The sequence below is a fragment of the Trypanosoma brucei genome, chromosome 3 (genome assembly GCF_000002445.2).
Source record: "Trypanosoma brucei brucei TREU927 chromosome 3, complete sequence".
NCBI classification, from domain to species: Eukaryota; Euglenozoa; class Kinetoplastea; order Trypanosomatida; family Trypanosomatidae; genus Trypanosoma; species Trypanosoma brucei.
In genome coordinates this window covers 778,517-796,356 of record NC_007276.1, presented here as the reverse complement: position 1 = coordinate 796,356, position 17,840 = coordinate 778,517, and the positions used below count along the sequence as shown (strand labels likewise).

At 46.6% G+C, this 17,840-nt stretch overlaps 6 protein-coding genes across 6 annotated transcripts, besides 18 other annotated features; all 6 read left to right on the top strand.

Annotated features, from left to right (window-relative positions):
* Nucleotides 1-2,802: part of a sequence feature (This entire sequence corresponds to a 90,616 bp segment at the SP6 end of BAC clone RPCI93-3K10.) that runs on past the window's edge.
* Nucleotides 1-17,840: part of a sequence feature (sequence corresponds to BAC RPCI93-27C5) that runs on past both edges of the window.
* Nucleotides 18-386, top strand: Tb927.3.3100 (peptidyl-prolyl cis-trans isomerase NIMA-interacting 4, putative; the record flags this gene model as incomplete). Its single annotated transcript, XM_838810.1, has 1 exon — nucleotides 18-386. The coding sequence occupies one exon, from the start codon at nucleotides 18-20 to the stop codon at nucleotides 384-386; it is 369 nt and encodes a 122-aa protein (XP_843903.1).
* Tb927.3.3090 (helicase, putative) lies at nucleotides 1,034-3,925 on the top strand (the record flags this gene model as incomplete). Its single annotated transcript, XM_838809.1, has 1 exon — nucleotides 1,034-3,925. The coding sequence occupies one exon, from the start codon at nucleotides 1,034-1,036 to the stop codon at nucleotides 3,923-3,925; it is 2,892 nt and encodes a 963-aa protein (XP_843902.1).
* Nucleotides 4,250-5,752, top strand: Tb927.3.3080 (serine/threonine-protein kinase NEK1, putative; the record flags this gene model as incomplete). Its single annotated transcript, XM_838808.1, has 1 exon — nucleotides 4,250-5,752. One exon carries the CDS (start codon nucleotides 4,250-4,252, stop codon nucleotides 5,750-5,752), a length of 1,503 nt encoding a protein of 500 aa, XP_843901.1.
* Nucleotides 6,403-9,132, top strand: Tb927.3.3070 (3', 5'-cyclic nucleotide phosphodiesterase, putative; the record flags this gene model as incomplete). Its single annotated transcript, XM_838807.1, has 1 exon — nucleotides 6,403-9,132. The coding sequence occupies one exon, from the start codon at nucleotides 6,403-6,405 to the stop codon at nucleotides 9,130-9,132; it is 2,730 nt and encodes a 909-aa protein (XP_843900.1).
* Nucleotides 9,581-9,612: a microsatellite.
* Nucleotides 10,438-10,475: a microsatellite.
* Nucleotides 10,476-10,513: a microsatellite.
* On the top strand, nucleotides 10,586-11,500 carry Tb927.3.3060 (hypothetical protein, conserved; the record flags this gene model as incomplete). The annotated part of the gene is made up of 1 exon (XM_838806.1): nucleotides 10,586-11,500. The coding sequence occupies one exon, from the start codon at nucleotides 10,586-10,588 to the stop codon at nucleotides 11,498-11,500; it is 915 nt and encodes a 304-aa protein (XP_843899.1).
* Nucleotides 12,033-12,073: a microsatellite.
* Nucleotides 12,434-12,508: a sequence feature (A-rich).
* Nucleotides 12,552-12,608: a sequence feature (A-rich).
* Nucleotides 12,675-12,710: a microsatellite.
* Nucleotides 12,744-12,768: a microsatellite.
* Nucleotides 12,895-12,922: a sequence feature (AT_rich).
* Nucleotides 12,986-13,046: a sequence feature (A-rich).
* Nucleotides 13,087-13,147: a microsatellite.
* Nucleotides 13,221-13,294: a sequence feature (T-rich).
* Nucleotides 13,366-13,413: a microsatellite.
* Nucleotides 13,535-13,593: a microsatellite.
* Nucleotides 13,733-13,825: a microsatellite.
* Nucleotides 14,264-14,400: a sequence feature (A-rich).
* On the top strand, nucleotides 14,507-17,602 carry Tb927.3.3050 (hypothetical protein, conserved; the record flags this gene model as incomplete). Its single annotated transcript, XM_838805.1, has 1 exon — nucleotides 14,507-17,602. One exon carries the CDS (start codon nucleotides 14,507-14,509, stop codon nucleotides 17,600-17,602), a length of 3,096 nt encoding a protein of 1,031 aa, XP_843898.1.

Genomic DNA, 17,840 nt, shown 5'->3' with positions numbered 1-17,840 from the left:
CTTTTTTTTTCGTTTCAATGGGCAAAGAAAACATGAAGGGCGGCAAGAACACCGGTAGTAGCGCTGATGGTGGAAAAAAGGGGAAGGATACGTCTGGTGGTTCTGGATACACAAAGGTGAAGGTACGGCATATTCTTTGCGAGAAGCTCAGCCGTGCATTGGAGGCATTGGAAAAGATAAAGGCTGGCGAGAGTTTCGCCAATGTTGCTCGGGATTACAGCGAAGACAAGGCCCGCTCCGGTGGTGATCTCGGTTGGGTCACTCGTGGTGCCATGGTGGGTGAGTTTTCCGAGAAAGCCTTTGCTTTACCCAAAGGGGGAATGACTCAGGAACCGGTTAAGACTAAATTTGGATATCACATTATTTTTGTGGAGGATAAGCAGTGAGGTGCCCACTTCCAGTCTTACACACTCCCCCTCCTCATATTGACTTTGTATTTACTGTTCCCCCTTTTTTCTTTTTTGTTTTTCGGTATTGAGAAGTTGAAAATAGGTGGTTGGGGATACATTTTAAATTCTACACATGCCATTATGAGGGGCAGGGAGGGAGGTGGGTTTCTTTTTTCCTTTTTTGTTTTTGGTAATCGGTGTGACATCACCACAATCTCTCCGATTGGCGGTGTAGAGGGGGAGTGCCATCTTGGTGCTGAATTATCTTCTCCAACAGGTGTGAGCGTGTTCCATTTTGTGAGAGAGAAGAAAAAAAGAAGCGCTACGAAGTTAAGAGTTATAAGCTCGGGCTGCCTGCACCATAGTTTACCCTTGGCGCTTCGTTTCTTTGGAAACATGAGAGCAAATGCAGTCATTTGTCTCTTCTCGTCCACAATAGCGGCTGCTTGCGCCAGCTACTTCCTATTCATTATGATCACTTTTTTTGTCTGAAAATGGTGTCTTTTCAAGCTGAGTTACGGTAGCGGATTGCGTGTGTGTGAGCAGGCCCGCTTTTCCTTGGCATGTTCAGAAACTTCGTTTTTCCTCCCCCCTTTTCACCAGACAAGGGAAATATTACAGGCCACCTGTTCTGTTAACGGATCATGTCGTCTGTATTTATTGACGGCGTTGAGGTTTCATTTCCATTCGCTCCCTATCCGGTGCAGGAGGAGTACATGCGGTCTGTCATATATGCCCTGAAAGGATCTCACAACGCACTTCTGGAGTCGCCAACAGGGACAGGTAAAACGTTGTGTCTTCTCTGCGGCGTTTTGGCTTGGCTAGACGAGAGGCGCATCTGTTTTCTTAACAGTGGTATTAGCGATCGAACCAGCTTACTTCGCGTGGTGTACTGCAGTAGGACTCATGCGCAGTTAAGCCAAGTTATTCGTGAGTTCAAGCGGACCCGCTACAGCAGCATCTTTTCCATGGCAGTATTGGGTTCTAGGGATCACATGTGTCTTAACTCGCAGGTGCTTCAGCTTCCATCTTCGCATGCTCAGCGGAAGCTGTGCAGCCAGCTCAGAGAAGATAGGAACTGTCGTTTTTACCGTGGCTATGAAGCACGTGCCGCGGGGAGGAAGGATTTTCCAGATGAGTTATGGATACACGACATGGAGGATTTAGTTTCTGAGGGCCGGAAGTGCGGCTTCTGCCCGTACTACTACGAAAGAGATGCTGCTAAAGATGCAGATGTTGTATTTCTTCCATATAACTATGTCTTTGATGTGTCTTTTCGAAAGCAACTTCCTTTTGAGTTGAGTGGCTCCGTGTTGATTGTTGATGAGGCACACAACTTGCCGTCTGTGCTCGGGTCGGCTTCCTGCATGAATCTACAGCCGCTAGATCTTGCAAATGCTATCTGTGAGTGTTCCAGGGCCATGGCGATGCAACGAATTTTGTCGAAAGATGAAGATAACAATGACGATACGAGTGCTGTGACATCCGAGCAGGAGTTTGCCTCGCTGAAGGTTATTCTTTGTGGACTAGAGGCGTGTATTGTTAATGAGCCAAGGGAGCTGCCGAGTAAAGAGGAGGCAGAGACACATGCTGGTCGTTTAGATACCTCTGGATCGTTAACAGGCTGTGAGATTGTTCGGAGTGGTTCTTACATGATTTCCTTTCTGCGGAAGGCGGCCATCACACACGACATCTTCTTTGGTGATGGAGGGGAAGGAGGGTTTATAAATGAAGTGATTTCAAAAGCGCTTACAGTACTGTCACAGAGTGAGTCGACGGGTGTAGGTCTGTCAAAGGTGCAACAATTCCTTTCGTTCGTATTCGAGCGCTGTGGTGAAGGTGATGATGATTCCTCCTATTTTATTCTAACCGATGGCAAGAATACTAATGGTCACGCCAATCCTCGGACGTTGAGTTATTGGTGTTTAGACATATCGCGTGTGGTGCAGTCGCTCGTTTGTGATTTGCACTCTCTGTTGCTTACCAGCGGCACGTTGTCGCCCCTCAGTCACTTTGCGATGGAGCTTGGTGTTTCCTTTGAAGTGTGCCTCAAGGGAAGTCACGTCATTGAAGAGAAGCAGGTAATTGGAAGTGTGCTTTGCAGAGGGCCAGGAGGTGAGAGGCTGAATGGTGGTTATGCCTTTCGCAATGGTGTGGACTATAGAATTGGACTTGGGATGGCGCTCGTGAATATTTCACGAATTACACCAGGTGGCATACTCGTTTTCTTCCCCAGTTACGTCGCTTTAAACGCGGCTGTGGATTTGTGGCGAACTGGAGGTGGTCGGGCAAACGAGACGGAGACTGTTTGGGCGATGCTCGAGCAGGTGAAGCCCGTTTTTGTCGAACCGGCCGCTGCAGCTGATGCACAAACAATCGTTACTAGCTTTCAGCGGGAGGTGGATGCGAATTCGACACGTGGTGCCTTTCTGCTAGCGGTGTGCCGCGGAAGAATAAGTGAGGGTATAGATTTTGCTGATCAGCATGGTAGGTGCGTGGTTATCGCGGGTATACCGTTTGCAAACCACACGGATTTGTTCGTTCGTCTCAAACGGGAATACATCACACGAGTATCGACCAAACGGCCTGCGGTGGGTGGAAAGCCATTTACCGGTAATGAATGGTATATGAACGAGGCCATGCGAAGTGTTAACCAGTGCGTTGGGCGTGTAATACGACATAAAGATGACTATGGCGCTGTCGTGCTCGCTGATGAACGTTTCGTGGATCGGTTGCACGGACTGTCTGAGTGGGTGGGGTCGCGTTGTACGGTCCACTCGGAGTTTCGTGGGACGTACGCTTGCATTGCAAAGTTTTTTGCACCGTACCGTCGCCGTTCGGGAACTTCAGCTCGCCAGGCGGGTGCGTGTGCACAAATGATCGGAGGTGCCAGCTCTTTGGGGGAGGCAGTGCCGGGTAGTCAGGGCAACAGTCCGGGTGGCTGCTCTGAGGCAGCCAAAATTCCAAGTTCTGCGGAAATGGCGAAACGCTTTGCTGCACAGGTGTTGGAGGGGGCGGCAGCCGAAAAAAGTGGTCAACGACGGAAAATCCTGGAAGAAGCGAGTGAGGTGCCGGTTGCTGTATCTCGGGAATTCACGAAGGACAAGAGCGGGGAAAGGTCCGTGCCACAACAACTTCCTCTGGAGGAGGCGGAGGCGTCGGCACCGAGACCCACATTTAAGAAACAAGTGCTCCCTTCACCTACAACCACCAATTCAGCTCCCCCACCAACTCTCCTGACGGGTTCCAGTTCGAAGGAGTTCTGTCAGTTTCTTAAGCAGCGGCTGCGGCAGACGAGTTACGACCAGTTTCGTGAAATATTGAAGCGGATAGCGGGCACGCGGACGCAACTCGGCTTGACTGATGACGACAAAAAGCAGGTTTTACGCACTGCCACCGACGAGCTTATCTCGCTCTTTACAGAGGCTGCTGGTGATCGCTATGGGGAGTTGCTAACTTCCTTTGGCCAACACATACCCGAAGAGTTTCAACTGTATTACGCACACCTCCTTCGGAAGCGACCAAGGGTTTCCTGAGCGGTTGCTCGACCCGCCCTCTTTTCTTTTGTCGGTTTGCGCGTGAGTGTTTTCTTTGTGTCTGTTTATTCAGATTGTTTGTTTAGTAATGTTTGGTGTTGTGCCTCCCTTTGGATCACTTCCAGCGTACAGCTCAGTTATGTTTTCGCATTTAAATTCGTACCTTGTTTGTTTTCAAATGCCTCGAACAACGCTGTGGCTTCATCCAGCTCTGTCGGACCACACCCTTTTTTTTTCACCTCTTGGCTGCGGTTTTTTTGCACCGCTTTGATGCACAGGGGGCAAATAGCCACGAATCAGTTGCTCTATTCGTCCTCGTGAGTGATGAAGCCGCGGGATATTTCCGCCCCTGAGCTGAAGCGATATGCCATTGAGAAGGCCTTGTTTTTAGGTAACACTACTGATGTGTTTAAGGTACGGGAGGTGGGCACAGATAGGCCCTATGTGCTGAAACAAATGTCTTTGCTTCCCATGGGTGCTGATGAGAGGAAGCGTGTGCTTCAAGAGATATGTGTAATGAGTGGTGTGGACCATCCAAACATTGTTAAGTTTCGTGAAAGCTTTAGTGGCAACACATCTGTAAATATCATTATGGAATGTTGTAAATGTACACTTGAGGAAATCATTATGCTGCAGCAGGAGGAGGGCCAGCCGTTCCCAGAGGAGGCCATCATTGAATGGATGGTAGAGTTACTTTCTGGGCTTGCGCACCTTCATTCACGTCGTGTTGTACATCGCGATATTAAAACAAGCAACATTTTTGTAACTGAGAAAAACCATTTAAAATTAGGCGACTTCGGTGTCTGCACGGTCCTCACAAGCGCCTCCATAGCAACAAATAGCATGGTTGGTACGCCTCTCTATTTCTCCCCTGAGGTGTGCGCCGGTGACGCCTATGATGTTCGCAGTGATGTATGGAGTCTCGGTGTTGTCTTCTATGAGATGTGTACGTTACGGCGCCCATTTGAAGCTGAACATTTACCGGGGTTGCTGCAGCAGGTGCTCACGCGGGACGTTGCACCCTTTGACACGGGGTTAGATACACGACTTGAGGAGATCGTTCTTCGTATGCTTCGGAAGGACCCGAAGGAGCGTCCGACTTCTCAGGATCTTATCGACAACCACTTAGTCGTACCACCGAGTCACCCTTCACACGCCTCGCAGAAACCATCGCGAGGGAGGTTGATTCAACAGTACTATGGCCCGGAATTATTCTTTAGTTGCGATGCTGTTACTAGCTGGGGGAATGAGCGGGGTGCAGAGGAAAAAGCAGCAGTGATGGCAGTGGATGATTGCAGCCGGAAGAAGTTGCAGGTCAGGCAGCAACAGAAGCATCCGCTCACCGCAAGAGGGCAGACGGGGGCCCCAAAGGTGCCTGGAAACACTGCAGTTCCTGCAAAGAGGAATAATATCCCTAAAAAAGCCACACCAAGGCTTGATAAGGGTAAAGAATTAAGTTCTCAGGAGAGAATGGAGGCAATGGAGCGCATCAAGTCAGCGAAGAGTAAAATCAATATGAGTGAGTTGCGCAAAAATATGCAGCAGCGCCGTATGGAACTTCTTGGGAAGGAGAATGCAGATGCCGCGGATGGGGTTCCCGTAGTGATTGAGCTAAAGCAGGAGCCCCGCTCGTCACAGAGGGCTGATACCAGCGACATCAGTTTATCCCACGAAGATTTATCCCGAACAGGGTCGAGTTTCCTTGATGACATAGCCGCCGTTTTGGAGCGACACTCCGCGGGTGGGGCAAAGATTGATCTCGATCAACTTGACGACGCTGCAGCGTTGCTGTGTCAGTACAAGGTTACAAATTATGGGTTGTGTTGAAGCCTTGGCGGATCTTTGTTACGAACAGATGTTGTTGGCGACAAGTAGTAAATGAAAGCGAGAGGTCTGGTGTGGATAGACAACGGTACGTTGACGCATGTCCATTTCCCCCTGCTTACTTTTCATTTCGTCACTCCTTTCCCCTATTTCTTCTATTATTTTTCCTTTCTGCTGTTTTGTAATAGCAATTTCCTCTGATGGTTTCCGGAAAGCTGGAGTTTCCCTACTGTTTTTGTTTCCTCTTGCTTCTGGGTCTACACTTGTCTTTTGTGTCAGTCAACATAGTTTGCTGGATATGCACATGTGCGTGCCACTGTGCGACTGGGCGCGTATTAACAGTTGTTCTAATGGCGCTCATCGAGTGAGCACATGATCCGCGAATACACACATACACATATACGTGCGCACAAACAAACTGGCGCAAATACGCTTTTTTTAAAAAAAATTCTCTTTTTCTTGAATGACATAGCAGTGTGTTCTGTGCCTTTGGAATGTTGCTTCTTATCTTCTTTCTTGGTACTTTCTTCGTTTTCCCCCTTACCACCTCTTTCTGCTATGGCTACGCATCTCACTGCGCTTCCAGTACACTCAGGTAATATACTGAACTGTGACCGTTGCCGCACGCCCTTTTTTTTCTTAAACTTCAGGTAATGGTGTGCTACGACGGTTCGCACTCCCCCTGTGGAAGATTTTCGCAGAAGGACTACGACTGTCCCACGTGTGGAAAAGTATTTACATCATCTACACCGAAGACTGTGTGTCCGTGCTGCTCCAAGTTGTGCTGCTCCCAGTGTGTGCAGACGGAATGTGTCATTTTTTCCGGAGACAGGCCTTTCCAAGTCTGTGTGAGCTGTTTCCTTATGCTACGTAGCGACAGGGACAGTACCGCGTTGAATGTGCTTCCGCTTTACGCCGTTCCAAACGTGTCGTCAAAACTATCACGCATCCGTACCGCGACAAAGGTGCAACCGCCCTCAGATACATCATCTGATCGCGTGGTTGTGGATGCACATTTGAGGGTTCCAGACGCTAAGATGCGAATGAATGCGACGGAAAAGGTTAATTTAGAGCGAAAAGCACCGTTACCTAGCCCAAGGGTACTTCAGCAGCGCAATGCCTCCGTGCGCAAGCAGGAATCCACCGTCGATACCGTGCGGGAGGAGAAGGCACCGTCCGTGCCGTTTGTTGGGCAAGCAGAAAAAACAAATGAGGGAGGTCGAGTAGTTGGCAAACTCCAAGATGAGATAAGCAGACTCAAAAGGGAAAACAGCGCTCTGAGCAGTAAACTGCAAGAATTTCAAGGGCATGCAGAAGGTGCGCAGCGAAAGGTGCACCAAATTGCCACGCAAACCCAGATTAAGGAGCAGGCTGCTCAAAACCCACAGAGGGGCGGCACGGATGGCGCGGGGGAGGTTGTACAACCTAGGCAAGAGCAAAAATCTCTCGAGATGGTCCGTTCGTCATCTTCGGCCCCGATGTCGGCACGTTATTCTCATCCGTCTATAGTACATGCCACGATACTGACCGTTGTCCCAACAAAACTGCAGGTTGCATTGTGTGAAGGCATCGATTTCAGTGACTGGGGGTTTGATACTCTAGAGGTCGCCTCACTTGTACCTTCTGCACTGCAGACGGTAGCGGCCGAGGTTGTCACGCGGTGGAAGATGTTTGCCTCAGAGGAAGAGATGCAAAGGTGGTGCCACATGGTGGCAGCTATAGAAAATAATTACAGACCAAATCCTTTCCATAACGCAGTGCGCGCGGCGGATGTGGTGCAGGCTGTTTTCTCGCTTGCCTCCGCCACAAAGCCACTCATGAGACACGTGACGCTTGTGGAGTTGAAAGCCCTTGTTTTTGCAGCGGTTGCACTTGACGTCCGGCACCCGGGGCGTACGAATGAGTTTTTGGTGCGGACGTGCGACCCGCTGTGCTATCGTTACCCCGGCCCTGGTACCCTTGAACAAATGCATGTGGCCACTGCTTTTCAGCTAGTGGAGGTGCCAGAGCTCAATTTCACCTGTCGTATGAATGATGAGTCATTCCTAAGGTTCAAGACTATCGTGTCAAAACTCATTTGCCGAACAGACACCGCAGTGTTGGAGGACCATTTAGAGCACTGGCGAGCAAAAGCACGAGAGGGCGGCTTCGACTACGGTGCTCCTGACGATAGGGTAGATGCCCTCTCTCTCCTTCTTCTGGCAGCCGACTTTGGTGTGATTAGTCGTGGTGCAGACATCGCAGCAAAATGGCTTGTGCTCACGGAGGAACACGCCGCGCAAGCACAGGAGGAGCGCCGCCGCGGTCTTCCCGTTACTCCCGGTTTCGATCTCCCGACATCCGTTGGGCGGTCGCAAATTGCGTTTCTAGATTCTGTTGTTATCCCGCTCTTTAATCAGGTTCAGCAGCTGTTTCCAGGTATTGTGGAGCCTTCACGGAACCTCCGGGCCCTGCGGTCGAAGTATGCCGCGATGGCAAACCCACCCGTTCTTTCCACCTCAGTCGTTTCCAACCATGGGGAAAGCAGGGAGAGGCAACAAATAGGTGAGACACATAACTTGCTACGTCGTTATCATGGAGTCGATGACCACCGCTACGTAAGTCCGATAAACACATCGGTGGAAGGGCGAGACGTGTTATCAGGGGCGTTAGAGGAACCGCGAGCCATGAGTGAGGGACGGGTGGATCACTTGCACGGGAAGGATAGACCATTTCGTTTGGAGTTGGGGCGTTGCACGGGGTCAACGGGTACCAAAGAACGGGTAAATGGAGTTGCAGGATTAGAATATACACCGAGGTTTCTTGACGCCCCAACACAGCATGACTATTCGTCGGCACCTTCTTCTGGGAAAGTAGGTTACAGCCACAGTGCGTGTCCTGCTGAGAAGGGTGGACGTATTGATAGATTTGATCAGCACCAAATAGCTCCGTCAAGATGTGTAGCTTCGGTGCCTGAGATTAGGATTGAAAAACCACCTCCATTCAGGTCAAGTGAGCGAGACGCGATGATACCCCAGAGGGATAATGCGTTAAGTACTCCCATTCGCCGTGCATTGAACTCTTCAACATCTCCTAGTCGGTGGGATGGGGATGACCGACTTGTACGGAAGTATTCTGAAATGGATGACCTTCTGCTGCATGTGAGGGCGATGCGTGTAGGTGGCGGACTCAATCATGATCACGAAGAAAAGCACCGACGACTGCGCTCCACGCTTGCTGAGCGTGAGGCGATGATCACCGAGGCTGCCGAGTTGCTGCGACAGCGGCGGCAGCAGCTGCGGTCCGGTAGCGCTGCACGCAGTAATGAAATCCTTCAGGGGCATGCTGATGCGGCTGTTTTGCAACTTAGGGTGGCAGCTGCAAATGCGTCGGTGGGTCCTTGAAATCGTAGTTTTTTTCTTTTACTTCTGATCTCTATCGCATGTGTGTGAGTGCGTGCGTGGGTGCGTTTCTTTGTGTGTTGTGGGTATTTGTCTTCCGCATTTCCCATCGCAACACCAGTTTCATCAGCAACGCCAAACTGTTAAGGAAACGAAAAGAAACTGGGTGACCCACCAGGAGGGTCAAAAATATGGGTTTTTTTTATTTTAGATGGAAAGACGTTGATGAGAAGAAAGATGAGAGAAGCGATAAAAAAAGGGAAATGTGAAGGTTCATGGGACCAACACCCCCATCTGTGTTTTTTCCCCTTCTTCTTTTGTAGATTCAGCATATTTCCCTCTTCGGATCCGAATTATCAAGCATACACAGAAAGTATACAGCGCGGCGAAGGGTGTGTCTCTCTGGTTTTACATTTGTTGTAATTGTGGCGATTGTGATATATAGGACAGAATATATATATATATATATATATATATATACATCACTGTTATCGTGATTACATATTTATTTCTCCGAGTAGTATTGGTGTTTTTCTTGACGATTTCCTTTTTTTTTCCTATTTTTCACGTTTTAGTCTTCGTTTTTCTTCTTCCTTTGCACGGAAGAGGAGGCGTAGTGTAAGCGCAAAACAAATTTGTTTGTATATGCCCCAGGTGGCAACATTTTTTCTTCTCATCACTGCTCTCCGTATTGTTTGGTGAGGTGATTGAATGAGTTTCTGGGCAGCAGTGATTGTGATTCACTTCTTTTTTTGTTTTGTTTTTTTTTCACTTTTAACAAAACGATCAGATCAATACCATGAGGTCACGAAGAAGCCAATTTCCGGATGTTTCCACTGATGGGGAAAAGAGAGAGGAAAAAGTTATGGAAGGTGCACCACTTTTGAAATGTAAAAACTACATCCGATTTTAATGTAGTTCCCACTCTTCTTATCCCCCTTACGAATAAAGGGCCATACAGGAGGTTTTATGCGTTATTATTGTTTTAGTTGGCGATTTCCTTTTCTTTTTCTCCCTTACTTTACTTCTATCTAGGGTCGTAATAAAAATGTTCTTTCTTTGTCGTGTATTTTCCTTTTTTCTTTTTAAGTTCATTCGTGTCTTTTTATTTACCATGCGATACATGCCCACCATTGCAGGCAATGATCAACCGAGATGACGCAACTTTTGTACATTTTCTTTGCTGTATCCTTTCCCCCATCACTGCTAGAGAATTCCTCTCTGTCTTTGTGCGTGTGGTGATGAACATACAAATAACGGTAATTAACGCGTGTATACTCGTGGCTACCACTTATGCATATGTGGTAAACATACAAACAAGCAAACACACACATACACACACACACATATATATATATATATATATATATATATGCATGTACATTTCTTCGTTTCCTTCAATTCTTTAGACTACAGAGCAGGGGTAAATTCACAGTAGCTAGCGTTGCAGTAGAGGATGGATTTTGATTTTGTTCGTATGCTACAATCTTCGAGCTGTTGGCACCTCTGTCCCACGACAGACGGCAAACGAACTGTATTTGGAACGGATGACCCCAATATGAAAGTACCGGCTCCGCCACTGTCTCCACTCCGAGCATCTGCCGGTTCCTTTACCATTAGGGATGAAACCGCACCGGCACCAGTGGAGGCAACGAGGAGTGGAATTCAAGCCGCTGCCGCCCCGCCCTCGCCAATGCAAACTATTCAAATGACACCTGCAGGTGGAGCGGCATATTACGTGAACCCACCGGCGTATCAAACAGTTGGAATGACTTCCTCACCTGGTCACGGACATGTGCCGACTCAGACTGTCATGCTTACACCACAAAACGGGCGCATGGTGTATATGCAAATGCCATACTTTCAACAAACGGCACTTCAGGTGCCTCAGCCGGCGCAAAGAGTGTATCCCCAGCCTCAGGGCCCATATTATTCAACACATGTTGTACAAATGTCGCCTGATGGCCAAATCATCCAACCCGTAACTTCTCAAGGGCCTTATCGCGTGCCACAAGCCACTCCTGCCAGGGGTTCGGCATCCACAGCTCCAACTGCAGGTGTGGTTTCACAACAGAACCTCCAAGCAGCACCTCAGGTGGAGGCTTTCGATCAACCGAGTGGCGGCATTTCAATCGCACGGGGAGCGCAACTACCCGAGGGAACGCCTTTCATTCCGTATGGTGTCCATCCAACCCGTTGTTACACAAACACTCAAGAAAAGGGTGTGGTGTCTCCAAGGGCTGGGCTTCACCGCGCGGTATGGCAAGTTCCAACAACAACAGTTCCAACAACAACACTTGAGCGCCCCGTAGGGGATGGCTCCGCTATGATGGCTAAAGGACACGCCATAACCTCAGCGGATCCGTTTTAGTTTAGTGCTGGACTCACGAAGTCACTTGAAACGAAAGGAACACTAACTGGTACTACGGATGAGGGTGTTAATAATATCAGTGAAATTCTCCTTTTCAAACACAACACATATGCTTCGGCAGCAATGGAGCCGCAGTGAGTGTAGGGGAAAGCGAGTAAAAGATGATGGCATATATAATTAAATATATGTACACGCGATATTTTCATTATTATTATTATTATTCTGCATGCTTGGAAGGAGGAAGGGAAGGGGAGACTTCATTGGAGGTTAGTAACAACATAAAATAAAACAGAAAGTGCTCTGGCAAACACTTGTGCAGTAGTGTGAATCTGTTGTATAACTGATTGTATGCTTCTTAAGGAAGGAAAGAAAAAGAAGGATGGAAGGATGGGGAAAAATGTAAGCGCCGCAACACACGCGTGAGGGTGAAAAAGAAAAAGGCATTACAGATAATAAAGAAAAAGATTTCTTTTTTTTTTTTGTTAGAAAGAAAGACAGAAATGTAGAGAGAAAGTTTTGCGCGCGTGTGTAAATATAAACATATATATATATATAAATATATATAAATATATACACGTATTTCTTCGTGGGAAAGGGGTGGGAAAGTAGAAGGGGGAAGGGTGTGAATGAGAGGTAAATCATAAATAAAGGAACAAATCCTACATGAGATGATGAAATATAAAAAAAAAGAAAAGAGGGATGAACAAATAATTAGGGACGGAGAAGGGAAAGAAAGTGATTTAATATCAAATAACAGCAACAACATCAGCGGCAGCATCAGAAACGGAATGCAATAAAGTCGTACATGGGCGCATCTTTTTCCCTTTCTCGCGCGCGTTTGTACTTTTTTTTTTTTCCTTTGAGTTTCACCTCTACTTGCAGGGCAATTTTTTTTTCTTCAGTTTCACAGCACGCGGTCTGCGACTGTTAGGATTTTTTTTTTCTTTGCTTGACTTTACCTTCGCTTTTTCTTTTTTTCTTTTTTACCTTTTTTGTTTTTGTTTTGTTCACCAACAAACTTTCTTATGTTTATATATAAATACAAAAATACTTTTTCTTTTTTCCTTTTTTTTTTCATTTTTTCCCTTTTTTTCCTTTTTTTTTTTTTGAAAGCAGCAAATAGAGGCGGAAAAGGAAATGACTTGTGCGCATTGGAGCAATGTGGTAACCCCCCTTTTTTTTGTTTTTTTGTTTTTTTGTTTTTGTTTTTAAAAATGCTTCTACCGTTTAGTTCCATCTTTCATATTATTATTATTATTATCATTATTTGCTCCTCATCCCCTTCTCCATCAAGACGCGCAGGGCGGGCACATTATTATTATTTTTATTATCGTTTATTGTGCCCCTCGCTGCTCCTCCTTCTTGTTTAAAAAAAAAATATTTGCTTTCCCTTCTTTTTATTTTTCTTTTAAAATTATTTTTCGTGTCTTAACAAAAAAAAAGTTTTTATACACTTATGTGCTTGTATAACCTACACGTGGGTCTTTTTCATTCTTTTTCTTTTTCTTTTTCATTCTTTTCAGTCCCCTCTCTTTTCCCTCTTTTTTACTTGTGTGCATACATTTGAATATAAAAAATACATGAAAATGTATGTATGACTTTATATACGAATAATGCATATATTTATGTATGTATATATGTATATATATTTAATCATACGTTTATATATACAAAATAGCGGGTGAAGGGGAAGGGAAGTTAAAAAACAATTGGGGGAGGGAAAAAAAAAAGAAAAAAAAAGAAACACCACCACCAACAATAACAACAGCAAAATAAAAAAAAAAGAAAAAATAATGTGTATCAAAACAAATCGGAAAAAATAATAAAAGATGATTTGGTAAAAGCTAACGGTGATGGTAATAGCGAATATTAATAATAATAATAATAATGATAATAATGGTAACATAATGATATCACTAAACAGGTAACAACATATATAGACGAAAGTAACTGTACTATTACTAATACTAGTAGTAATGGTAATAGTAATTTTTATTTTCATCATCATAATTATAATCGTCACTATCACTGCTGATTCCATTCCATTTCATTTCATTTCATTTCGTTTCGTTTCATTTTATTTTGTTTTATTTTTGATTGGTTGTTGTTACGTCACATCGCGTTTCTTCCGTCAGTTGAGGGAATGGGGAGGAGGAATGGGAAGATATTTCATCTCCTGTTGTTGCCAGTTAAAGTGGTGGTAGTTGTCGTAATTGTATTAGCGGTTATGAAAATAATAACTATAATAATAATAATAATGATAGTAATGAAAAGCATTAGTAATAATAATAACAATAACACCAATAATGATGATAGTGAAAATAACGGAGGTGTCTGGAACTGGCACGCAGGAGTGAAATGAAACGAGAGGGATGAGGGGAAACAAGAATTCAAAGGGGAGAGGAAAGATAAAAAGTAATGTAAGGATGAAATGGATACGAGTTCGCGTGCAAGAGAGTGATTGGGGAGAAAGAAAGAGAAGAGAAAATAAAAATAAAAACAGACACCGACAGGAGGGAAAAAGAGCGGTAAACAGAAAAGGGACGCAATTACATTCCCCACTTTGTGTACGTCTACACAGCTATTTTCTCTTGTTCCCCCAGTTTTAAGACTATTTGTTGTTTATTTTTAAACCATATATTTTTTTACTTTCGTTTTAGCAATGAACATTACCGAGTAATACTGCTCAGTTACTCGTTTTGTGCGCTTACCTCCCCCAATTTTTTTAAATTCCTTTACACACCGTCATCCGCTGTCATTTACCTTCTTTCTTTTTTTTTTTCCAACTCTTCTCGCTCATATGTTCTTCATTTGGCTGCTCATTTTTTTTTTCGTTTTGTTTGTTGCTATCCGTCGCTTTTCTTCTTTCTCTCTTTTTCTTTTTTTCCTTTGCTTTTGTTGCTGACATCATCCACTTCGATTCTCCGCCATATCACGGCGGCTTGGCTCCCCTCCTTTTTATTTTTATTCCTCACATTCACTCATCTCATTTGTCGCCGTCACTTTATGATTTTTTATTCCCCTTTTTCATTCCTTTCAAATATGCGTATGCCTCTAGTAATACACATGGCGCCGGCAGTAATGCGGCGATTTACGGGGAGCCGACTTATTGGCCCTCGGTGTTGCCACATCGCAACGGATTCACATGTTTTCTTTCAGCTTTATGGCAGACACATGGAACCAATGAATGAAACCGTGCCTCTATCGCCATCGCCTCCATTAAAACTGGAGGTTAGTAACAACTCATCTTTATTCACTTCGCAGTTGCCAGCCTGGTCAAAGGCACTTAAGGAGTTGTCGGCACAACTCTACGCAGCCCCACATAGTGGTTTCCGTCGTCGCTCAGCAATACATGCGTTGGAGGTACTCAACAATGCACTTTCATTACCGCACGAGCGCCGGATGCCGTACTGTCAGTCATTTTGGCATAAGGCACTTGCCATTTGTGGCAACATTGATGAGGGGGAGGACATTCGCAGTGCGGCTTTATTGGCTACAGTTCTTTATTACGGGGATAAACATAAGCGCGTCCTGGCATTTGCATCGAATGTTCAGTGGCTACGGGAGAAGCGGGCCATGTCTGTGTTGAGGGAAGACACACAATATATTTTGCGGCTATGCATAGTTTATGTACTTTCTTCTTCATTTGTTGGTGCGAGCTTCCGACCAGATATGGTCGAGTGTGTCAAGATGCATGCGGAGAATGCATTACGTGTTATGAGAGGTGGAGAAGCATTGGAAACTGCACGTGAATATAGGGTTTTTCTTTACGCTCTGGATTGGTATGTAGCGCACTGCGGCAACATCGATGCAAGAGATTTTATCCGACGGACATTTGATCCTCTTGTCTCCGATAGACTGCGGCCTTTCATTTTTAGAACGGATGAGGGAGTTCCCGTAGAGGCATTTAAAAAGGTATCACCTGCATCTATCCTTCGTATGGGTGAGAGGTGCCGCGCTGAGGGAAACACTAAATTGTTGCGGCAGCTTTTCACTGAGGTGAAACATCGTGAGGATGTGGACGACAGGTATCGCCTGTTTAAGCTTAGCTCGAGTCTCGGAAACATGCTGTCGCTTATGTCTGATGTTGATTCTCGTACACAGTCGGACATTGTTGCATGCTGCGGCACATCTTTGAGCCATGAGGCGCTCGCTAAAATTGGCGGTTCCTCCCGCAACTGCTCTGCTGTATTGCGGGTGCTGTGGAACATAGGCGGAGAAGAGGCTTACTTCGCTTCTCGGCAGGTTTTGTTTCATCGGAGCCCTGAAGAGGCCTTGGCTTTTCAAAACGAGTGCGGTGATGTGCTTTTGGCTGATCGCAGTTTGGTGTGGGAGACTGCGTTACGGTCCATGAGTGAGTCGATCGGGCGTGGTGATATAAATTGGCGGGAAACACTGCCAACGGCTCTTCGCCTATTGAGTGATGCAGGCAAGAACTCAGTCTTTTTTCAACTCCTTCGAGAAAGTCACAGGGAGGATGAAACCGCCTCGCTCATGACAGCCTCTGCATTGGGGCAGGCTACACGCCGGTCGGGTCAGTGGTGGCGTGCGCTTGATGTTGTCGATATGATTGCTGCATGCGATCCTCCACGCACGACAGCTGAGGATATGTTTCTTCAGGATGCGTGTCTCCAAACTATTTATGCCTTGCGTGATGCGAAGCGTTGGAAGGAGGCACTCGCCTTTTATACATCGTTTGCATCCATTGCGCTTCCACCGATACACCGTTTGTTTTGTTCTGTTATCTGCGGGATGCCGCCATCGTCCCCATGGGAGGCTGCGTTGACTGTTGCTCAAACCTATGGTGAGGTTCCGGAGAAGTTTCTCAGAACGTTACGTTGCGCTCGCACCCCCGATGCAGTCATGTGCGCTTCCACTGAGGGCGCGCCGTTGGGGCTTGGCACATCTTCACTCAAGTCGCGGCGGTTCATTTTGCAGGGATTTGCTGAGGGTGGGCACTGGCATCATGCTCTTCAGTGTGTTCTTCAAGGCGCTGAGGGGGATGTTGATTTTAGTTCTTGTGTTTCATTGCTTCGGGCAGCACAGCGTACATCATTGGGCTCATTACCAGGTACATTCTTTAGCGTACTTCCAGACTGCGTATGGGGATCCGCGGGGCTGTTGCGGCTTTGTCTTCTAGCGGCTGAGGCGCACGGCATCATGGGTAGCCTATGCGATGCTCTGGAGAAACATGAAAGCCATGAAATAGCGACGGAGTACCTCTCCCTGACGCGATTTTTAATTGATGGACGTCTCCCACCAGACGATAAACCATTGAGTAACAGATATGTCATCTACCGGATACTGATGTCCCCACTTCCTTCTTCGAGTCCCGCCAAGATACGCGTCAAGTGGACAAAGGATGCCTTGGCTGCCTTTGAAAGTGCCCGTCACGGTGGGATGAAGGCATTTGTTCAGTCATACTTCAGGCTTCACCCCAGTTGTGTCCCTAAGAAGTTGAACAGGGAGAATTCAAAAACCTTCGCACTGCGTTCTGTGATGCCCCAGGGTTCTTTACAGGAGTGTAACACACTCGTGGCGGTATTGCCTCGCATGCTGGCGGTTGCGGATAAGCCTTCAGGGACATCAACGCATGCGTATGCGCGGGCCGTTGCACAGCGGGCCCGCGTGGGACCAATGCACACACTCGCGTATCTTCTTTCCTCGTCATCTTCCGGCCTTATTTTGCTCCTTTCATCCTCTATTCCCACCAAAGCGGTGCGGCTGGAGATGAGGATTTTTCTTCGCGTGTGCCCGTTGGGACCTTCATCAATTCCCCTCTTGTCCACAACCTTCTATACATCATACAAGATGGAAGTTGTGGCAGCCTCGCTCCCAGAGGTGTCTGTGACTGTTGAGGCAACTTGCAGCTCCGACACGGATGGGTTGATGGCTGGATCATTATACCGTTTAAAGGAGAGCGTCTCCGCTGAGGGGTGGGGAATCTGTGGAGTAGAAACGGATGAAGCCGCTGCAGAGGAGGGATTACATGTCGCTGCGCTCACCCTCAGACTTTTGCATGACGAATGTGAAGGGGAAAGGGTTATGTTGTTTGAAACGACAAACGTGCCAGCGTGGCTACGACAAGCGTGTGATGAATAACTCCTCCGAGTTTGCACAGAAGCAACAATTGGAAGCTGTACGATGATGAATTGTTTTACACCGCGCTCTGAATGAATTATGCTAGTTGGAAAGTTTGTTTCTGACGGCCTTTACATTACAGGTACACACGTTTTACCGATATTTCACAAAACTATTATTATCATTAGTTTATTCGTTGTTTGACGGTGTCGCTCAGTAACGTAGGGGACCTTCGTGTCTTCATCCTTGCACTGCTGAT